We start from the raw sequence: 9,541 nt of genomic DNA on the forward strand, positions 1-9,541 counted from the left end.
TGTGTGTACATACTCCTCTAATTCTCGATGTCGTAGTAACCTGAAAGTGTTAATCCTTCTTTCAGTGACACTTAATTAATTTCCCCCAGGACTGGCTTTTCCAGCTGGTGACTAATTCTGTCCTAGATCAGAATTTATGCTTAGTGTAAAGTAGCATCGTGGTGAATTTATAAAAACTGCACAGTGGTCAGAACAGGCAGGGAAATTGTATCTGAACTTCCATTTCATTGTTTCATCCTCTGATGGTGACTTTTGAATGGGTGGGGCTGTTTTCCTTTTGCCTTTTTCATATTGGTCATAGGACTGTTCTTCTGAGAAAAGGTTTATTTTATTCTGTCTGAGAATACAAGAATTTCTTCAGATTACCACCCCTTCCTCCCTCTTCTGCTGAGCTGGATGGAATTATTGCTGAGCTCTTCTCTGTCTCTATCTTGCACATATTCTGACTGATGAAGAAATCTATTTATTGTAGCTTGAATGTCATTGGCCTACCCTTTCGTCTGACCCAGGAGTAAGCCCTCACATGGGCATCTGGTCTTCCTCAGAACACTCTGCAGGGACACAGCCTGGCAGATTATAAATTGTCTATTGGCATGCTGTCTGCTTGACAGAGTATCAGAGTCGGTTCTGGATACCTGCCTCGGTTGGCCACCAATTTTTGCTCTCACTGAGAGGTCAGGACGCTGTCAGTTTGCAAAGGTTTGAGGGAAAATTACCATCACCAAGCCCGGAAAGTTTAGCTGAATTTAATAGGGATTTACAGGTGTCTCCAAATGTGGCTTTTGTAGGACTTCTCCGGGCTCGATGCTCCCGTGCATGTTTTAGTCTGAATATAAATTTTGTTTATTTGGATGATACTGTTTGGAATATTATCTAAAATCATGATTTCAAAAATCAAAGGTCAAGCGGATTCCTCAGTAGTATTTTAAGTCTTCTAGCCTAAACATTATACAAGTTTTTTTTTTCTTTCAAGAATCTGAACTTGACAAATGCAGAGAAATCCCCACCACTGCAAAACTGAAGAAAAACATCAGTTCCTTGGCACATAAGCAACATCAGTTCCTTTCTGGCCTTGCAGGGTCAGACCTCTGGGCTCCAGGGAAGTGAAACTGTGAGTGGGAGAGTAACTGCTGTGCTGGCAGGCTGTGCATCCAGAATTAAGCAACCTTAGCATTTTCTGTTGTAGTGGAACCCACTAGGTATGTTTTAAAGTTATGTATATTTTATTTTCCTGCTCTGTGGATTAGGGTCACAAATGACTGTTTTCAGAGGTGAGTAGTCACCTAAAATCCTAGTTATCACCTTTTCATTTTGATTTACAGGAAGACTAATGGATATCATAGCAATGATTATTTTAAATGTTCTATTCCTTTTTGCCGTCATGACCAACAGTTTTTGTATTCATTTTCTCTTGCTCTGTAACCAATGAGCACAGTTAAGAGGTTAAAAACAACACTTATTTATTACGTGCATGATGGGACTGGGTTCTCTGCTCAGGTTTTCAGAGGCTGAAATCAACATGCCAGCCAACCTAAGTTCTCTTCCGGGGGCTCTGGGGAAGCATCTGCTTTCAAGTTCATTCCAGTTGTTGGCAGAATCCATTTCCTTGAGGACAGAGCTCCCCGTTTTCTTACTTACTGTTGGCTGAAGGTTGCTCTCAGATCCTTGTCCCATGGCCCCCTTTATCTTCAGAGCTGAGGAATATTTTAGTAGTGGAGAATATTTTCTCATATGGTATCCCTCTCATGCTTCAAATCTCTCTAATTCTGTCTCTGATCTCTAGACCCAGATTTAAGAAGCTCATGTGATGAGGTCATTCCCACCCAGATAATCTCCGTTTTTCAAAGCCAGCCGTGCCATGTAACAAAGCTAATGGCAAAGGCTCATCATATTCAGTCTTGGAGATTATACAGGATGTATTAGCCAGCGTGTAGGAATCTTGGAGGCCATTTCAAAATTTTGCCTATCATAATTTACAGCAATGTTCACAAAATATCACAGAAAAATTTAGTGGATACATCTTCAATGAATTCCTTCTAGGAAGGAAAAGGAGATGCTACATGTAGTCTTGTTTCTCAGAGGACCCTTTATTGATAGCTTCATCATGGATTTCCATGATAGGAAGATAGCATATTACTTCACTGAATAGTTCTGTGAGTTTATGATTGACAAAGGGTATTTAAAAATTTTTTTAATTGAAGTATAGTCAGTTTATAACATTATGTAAATTTCTGATGTACAGCATAATGTTTCAGTCATACACATACATACATATATTCCTTCTCATATTATTTTTCATTATAGGTTCCTACAAGATTTTGAATATAGTTCCCTGTGCTGTACAGTAGAAACTCGTTGTTTATTTTATATACAGTAGTTGGTGTCTGAAAATCTCAAACTCCCAATTTATCCTTTCCCACCCCCATTCTCCCCTAGTAAGCGTAAGTTTGTTTTCTATGTCTGTGAGTCTGTTTCTATTATGTAAGTATTTATGTCCTTTTTTCTTAGATTCCACATATGGGTGATATCATATGGTATTTTCTTTATCTTTCTATCTTACTTCACTTAGAATGATGATCTCCAGGGCCATCCATGTTGCTGCAAATGGCATTATTTCATTCTTTTTTATGGCTGAGTAGTATTCCATTGTATAAATATACCACAACTTCTTTATCCAGTCGTCTGTCAATGGACATATAGGTCGTTTTCATGTCTTGGCTATTGTAAATTTGCTGTTATGCACATTGGGGTGCATGTATTGACAAAGGGTGTTTTTAACCTATTTTATTTTAAATCTACCTTGGAAGAGGTGATTCAACCTTCTGTAGCTCAAATATTCTATAGTATAAATAACAAATAATATCACTACAGGATAAGTTAATTTGCTACAATTCTGATAGAAGCTTATGTGGATTCTTGGTCTTCAGTAATACTACATCACCCACGTGGACTTCCTAATTTGGTTTTTCCACATCTGGAGTTTTGTGACTTATTCTTCTAAAGGGCTACACTTTGAAACATAAGAATACAACGGGATTTTCACCAATAGCAATTAAGCAAAGTCTAGGGATGTACCATCCAAGTATTAGAGAACTAAACATATGTTTCATTGTGTTAGGTATGTCAGTAGTTAAACACTCAACTTCAGTTTTTCCAAGGTTAATCAAGTTTGGAGGAAACCTATGTACATTTTATTACTTTTAATTTTGTATCATTTTAAAATAAATAAATATCTGGGAGACTCAGAAGTAAAAAAGAAAAAAAAAATCCGTCATGCCACACAAATGTATTTTAAAACACAGACTTTCACTTAGGGGTACCCAAACAAGATCGTCAGCCAAACCTACCAGTCAGGCATGTAATTTAATCTCTCTGAAGTTCCAGATTTCTGATTTTTGTAATTTAAGTACAGTAATGTTGCCCTTGAATGATAGTTAATTTATTCAAAAACATTTTTTTAAAAAAACCTACCAAATATCTGAACCCTACCTTCTGAGGGTATAGCTATGTATTATGACTATCTGAGAATATTAATATGTTTTATGAACAAAGATATAATCCTTTTCATAGAACTTATGGTCTAACAAGAAGGTGTTTGGATAAATGCAGTTAAGTGCTTATCCCATTGCCTACTATTGTGTGGCTCCGTAAAACACCTTAGTTCCTTTCTTCCTTACCTGTTCCCTGACTGATCTTACTGCTGTAAGATGTTTCATAACTGTGATTCTGGCAAACAAACCTCAGAGGCATCTTGTTGCTGGTGGACTATTATAGAATATAGCAGCATGATGAATTAAATGTCTCATTGAGGAAGTGAGCTGCTGTGATGAACTGAGTTTCCTGGTCATTCCTGCTGAAACTGTGACTTTCAGCAAGATGAGGTCGGTTTTCATTCCAGAGATCAAGTTGCAGCAGTTTTCATCATGAACATTACCCTGTTGTAGGAAAATTGGCAGCACTTGGTCAACAGATGTCAGAGTCTTTCTTGAAGGAAGGCTCTCACAGCTGGCAGGGTGACACGAGTGCTCCCGATGGTCAGGGAAAGGATGGTGATGGTGTGATTAATAAAAAGTATTTCAGTCATATTTTTGGGTTTACCAAATGGTCTGCAAACATTTTCTCTTTTGCTCCCTCTGCTACCACTGATGGAAAATAAGATCGCTTTCATTTCATCTAGATAGTTTTATGCTACTTTATGAGGAACATCAGTATCATTTTGTGAACTTGAAAGCCAAACCAGGGATGAAGCAGCTTGTATATTTGTAGCCTGCCGACAGAATGGAAGGGGCCGGGGCGGGGACTTAGTGTATGTGGGGACATTTGAGGTAAAGTATCCTAGAGTCGTCACTTTCTCTGGTCTTTGACTTTGACTGAATCTTTGGATACCATCTAACCATCCCAAAGTCTGTCCAGAAGTTGAAATTCGATCACTTCTTCTCTGAATGTTGTGAAGAAGTATGTTTATGAAATGCCATGCATCCTTTGAATGAAAAAGAATGATAATAATAAGACTCATTGATTGATATTTTTAAATAGTTTATTAGGATTACTGTGGCTTTGTGTCTCCCAAATATGATAATTATACTCCAGAGGAAAGTACCAGCCTCCATCTCGTCATCTTTCCACTCAAACAGACCTCAGTATTCAGTGACGAGGCCGCTTTAATCTCTGCCCACGAGAACACATTGAGAGGAACATCTGTCACAGGTTTTTTTATGATAAAATTTTTGCTATTGATACAAGAGAGTGATGGTGATTGATATTGCCCTCAGTGATTCCTGGGTAGCTTGTATGCAGCACGTAACTCCCAGAACAGTCTTTAGGCGCCCACAGTTTCCTCTGTGTCCCCTCCACTTAGAATTGACAGTTTGTAGACACAGAGCCACGCATCTTTCTGACACACAGGTGGTGCAGAGTGAGTCAGGTGCCTCTTAGGTTTCAGCTCCTCCCTGTTAAACAGAGCTTAGCAAACAGTAATTGAATGAGAAGGCACAGCACTCAGAGGAGCTGGAAGCAAGTACAATTTTATGAAAAGGATTATGTAGCAACACAAGGGCCAACTCTGCTGTAGTGTGTTTACCTCTCCCTTGGATTCCTCTTCAATCAGCAGAAGAGGCGGTTATCAGTTGCTGGCGTTGCAACTGGGCACATCCGTCCAGGGTCAAACATGCTGCAGTCTGCAAAGCCAGCCGCAGATTGCAGTCCTCTGCAGTCCAGCCAGACCAGCAGAGCTTGTGTCGTCGTGTGCCTTGTTAAAGCTGGAACACCAAATTGGGGACGTTCCCTTAACGGGGCATTTGAGAGCAAAAACAATGGACGCTTTTCCTGTTTCAGAACAGGCTGTTCTTCCCCTGATGCTACTTTAGGAACGCAGACCTGTGTTGAGCAACACAAAGCCAAAGTCGGTCCTCACAGCATCACTAAATCCAGTTTTCCATGATACTTAATCCGTGTAAGGACCCTGTAAGCTAGTTTAATTTTCTCCTGAAGTGCTGAATAAGCGGATAGCATCTTAGAGTTGCACATGAAATGGCTCCTTCAGTACTTTTAATGAATGCATGGAAATATTTAAGAAACAATTCCTCAATTAACAGCACCGCTGGTAGTTCAGTGTTTTGCCGTATTAACGAAAACTCCCTCTGTGATTTTGCAGCCACGACAGCCCAACCCTGACTGGCGTTACTCTGCCTCCCTGAGAGCAGGAATGCACAGGTATGTCTTTCCCTCCTCCTTTCACTCAGAAGTAACTGTACGTGTATGACTCAGATACTCTGTCTTCATAGGCCGGAAGCAGCTGTCAAAACTGAGAAGCTTAGATATTTTGCCAGGGGAATGCAATTATTTTCGTCTCCTGTGTCTTCCTTGAAACATTGTAAGTGGTCAGTGCCAAGTGCTTATCAAGTGCTGGCAAATAAGAGACTCCTGTAACATCACAGAGAAAGGCTGCTGTGTCTGTTCTCTCATTAAAATTCCTATAAGGAAGTCATTTCAACTTCTTTCATCCCTTCTCTACCTAGACCTTTTGTCCCTTCCTAAAAATTATAGTTAATACCGATGCTTTTGGACTTGAGTACATTGTATGATATATATCAGGGCAAAGGAGGGTATAGCTCAGTGGTAGAGGGCATGCTTAGCATGCACGAGGTCCTGGGTTCAATCCCCACTACCTCCATTAAAGAAAATTTCAGAAACAAACAAATAAATATATGTGCACATGTTGTCTACCTTGGCTTTCCATCACACACTGACTGTAATATCCTATTAACCACAATAATTGTTACTCTTGTTCGTGTTCACCCCTATTAGAGTCTCCTTATCTTCTCCATCTCGTTGCTATCTTATTGCCCTCAATGACATGGGCTGTTCAGAGGACAAGCCATATGAAGGGCCTTTATTGAATATCTGGAGACCAAATCTAGCTTATTTTTAAATTAACCTAGAGTAATGGCATTACTCTGAGATGCAGATTAAATATAATTTTGCTTCTTCTGCTTTGTCTCTTTGACAGTAATTGATTAACTACCATTATTGCCAGAGCTGATCTAGTATTCATGCCATGGGGCCAAATAAGATTAATTATTTGTGAGTGTCTTTGGGAGACCAAATGGAGAGGGCCAAGAAACTAATGATCACCAATGACCATCAAAATAATTTAGTTTTAGAGAAGAAATAAATTCCAGACTCCAGCCCCTCAAAATATCTGGGTGACTCTTGAGTAGATCTTCACCAAGCTGATATCGGTTTCTAAAGAGAGAGCTTACAAAGATTGTGTTGAGTTAATGAAAAGCTAGTTTTCATCCATTAAAATGCACTAAATTAAAGTGAATCAACATATTCTCAAGCATTACATTACAAATTGAGCAGAAATTGTTATAATGGGTGCTATTTCTGAACGAGAAGCAATCAGTGAAGACTGAAGATTGGTAGTTGGCTTGGTGAGACATCACACTGGAATCTGGTCATAATTTTAGGCCAGAGGGCACTCATGTAGATGCCAGAGTATGAGGTATCTGAAAGATGCTTTCTATTTGTTAGAAACCAGCTCAGCCTTTTGCCTGCATCTGAGCTATTGTGGTGGAGTCTTACAATAGGAGAAAACATGGTTTAGAATACCAACTCTTACTCTCCCAGCTGAACTAGTGCTTTACATGAAAAGTATCAATGCTGTAAGATGCACCCTCAAAACTACATTAAAATAAAATTCTAAAACATATCATTTCCTCATTCCATTTTCAAGTGGGAAAAAAAAAGCCAAATGCGCTTCTATTCAGATTTCAATTAAGATGTTATGAGAGTCAAGTAAGATAAGAAATGAAATAAAAATTGAAACTAAATGTAATTTATTCCTCACAGCATAATACACTGGACATATGGTAACGTTGTGAACTTAATTAATACTCATCTTTTCCACACGGGTGCTTGGCTTCTTGACCTTTCCAGCCTCAGACATCCTGTTACCTGTTCCTTTGAAAATTCTGCTTTGAGCTGAGCTGGTTCCCAGGGTAGTTACATCTTCAGAACAAATCTCATTGAACCCACACAATTTGCTGGTAGGATCCAGGAACACTTGGAGGATATTAATATTTGGAAAAAAGAGAAGATTCTAGGGTGTAGATAATGGGAAGGATAGGCACAGAGCAGAGCTTAATGAGTGAATTTCTAGTAGGTATGTTGTTTGAAGTCAAAGAGTAAGAGAAGATTGAACTCAGAGATGACCTTCCTCCAACAATATTTCAGATTTGCCTGCTCTGTCGCACCTGCTCTGGCCCCTTCAGGCAGTAGTACTAGTTTCTAGTAGAAACTAGAACCAATGTCTAGTTTCAAAGAGTCCTTTTATTTTGGTGAGGGTTTTCGTGGATCCTCTTTTCTCTTAGGGTCCTATTTGTCCCTTTCTTCATTCATTCATCCAGCAAAGATTTGAGGGTCTAGTATGAGCTAGCGTTAGACATACACAAATGAATATGATGTCCTCTCTGCCCTTGAGCAGTTTATGTTCTATCTCTACTTGCCTCTAAGGATCTCCCGGTTCACGTCTCACTCCCTGCAGTATTTCATGCTGAATTAATCTCTTCTGAACTGGGATCCATGAGTGATGGTGACAAACTTCCTCTGGTCCCAGAATATCTAGGGTGGTTCATCTCGGAGGAAAAGAGTAAAGAAAGAGTAAAGCAGAAAATAAAGTGAAGAATTAATCAGGCCAAACTGGAACAATATTACAGTTATCAGCAAGTAATGTTCGTATTTTCCTCTTTCACATAGAGGACCCAGAGATAAGAGAGCCAGCCAAAGAGGCTTGGGGCTTTAGAGACCAAGCTCTCCTCATCTGCTTCAGCATTAAGATGTTAAAATGGCATTAGCCCTCTGATGGGCTTCCTGTTAGATGTAGTGAGCACCACATGGCAGTAATGAAAGCCAAAATTGCTGTAAAGCTAAAACGTGTATCACCTGAATGGTATAGCGGGCGGGCAGTCGGCAGTGCTTTTGCAGTTTATGCAAGGTGACTGCTCAGCGGAAATTGCTTCAGTTCAAGCATGAGTAGAAAGTGTTAGCTGCAGCCCTGCCTCCCGGGATGTAAGCACTTCCTGAGGGTGGGAGGAGAGCTGGAAAGGCATGTGTGGTCTCACCGTTACTTGGGTCTGTGTGTTTACTCAGCTCTGTGCACCTGGAGGAGGCTGGCATTCTACGGGCTGGTCCAGGAGGGCCTGATCAGCAGTGGCCAACAGTATCCAGTGCGACACCAGGTAAAGCCCCACGGTCTCTCCCTTCTTGCTTGGGTTCTGGAAAGCCATCGAATGACCCAATTTTGTAAGACCAGAAATGTTAATGGCTCTCTTTTTATTCTTTGTTCTTTTCCCTACATGTGTGCCTTCCTTGTATAAGTGATTATTTTGATTTCTACTTAATGTACTTCAAAAGTTGAAAACAGATAACATAAAGGTGCATGTATGTGTGTGAGTGTGTGTGTGTGTGTGTGCATGTGTAAAGTTCTTTTCTAAAATAACTGGGTGCCTTTTAAATGCTTAGGCTCTCCGAGCTATACAGAGAGGATCTGGTGGCCTCAGAGATGACACTGTTAGCAAAGATCTTTTGGTTAAAGACGATGGAAATCCACTCAAAATTGTAAGCAAAAGGGAGATAGATAGATAGATAGGTAGATAGATAGATAGATAGAATGGAGTTTCTCAGGGAAGTGGAAAATTACCAGAACCAGGCACCACTCTCTTTGACTTCACGTCAAAGTCAGACCTCCTTCTTCCCTGACATCTCCATCATTCTGCAGACTGACTTTCACTGCCTTGACATGCACGTTGCCAAATGTGACCACCTCACAGTTTCTTAGTTCAGAGGACCACTGGGAACTGATTCCTAATCCAGAATTTCAGGAAAAGAGAATCTGCCAGGTTGAATCAAGAACCCGATGGCTGGGTGAGCGTAGAAAAATTGCTTAAACTTCCGTTTCCTTCTTTTCCTTATTCTTGCTCAGTCACTAAAGCAGTGTCGTGTAGTACAAATACGACTTTGGAGGTGCATCCCTGTGGCA

The 9,541-nt window shown here is 40.1% G+C and overlaps 1 protein-coding gene across 5 annotated transcripts in view; it reads left to right on the forward strand.

Annotated features, from left to right (window-relative positions):
* Nucleotides 1–9,541, forward strand: part of LOC102506344 (protocadherin alpha-C2) — a 135,909-nt gene that overhangs the window by 100,977 nt on the left and 25,391 nt on the right. For all 5 annotated transcript variants that reach the window (XM_032476905.1, XM_032476904.1, XM_032476903.1 and 2 more), the window contains exons 2-3: nucleotides 5,654–5,712; nucleotides 8,653–8,741. In XM_032476905.1, coding sequence (XP_032332796.1) covers nucleotides 5,654–5,712; nucleotides 8,653–8,741 — 148 coding nt within the window. The remainder of the gene's footprint in view (nucleotides 1–5,653; nucleotides 5,713–8,652; nucleotides 8,742–9,541) is intronic.

This window comes from Camelus ferus, chromosome 3 (genome assembly GCF_009834535.1).
Source record: "Camelus ferus isolate YT-003-E chromosome 3, BCGSAC_Cfer_1.0, whole genome shotgun sequence".
Taxonomy (NCBI): Eukaryota; Metazoa; Chordata; class Mammalia; order Artiodactyla; family Camelidae; genus Camelus; species Camelus ferus.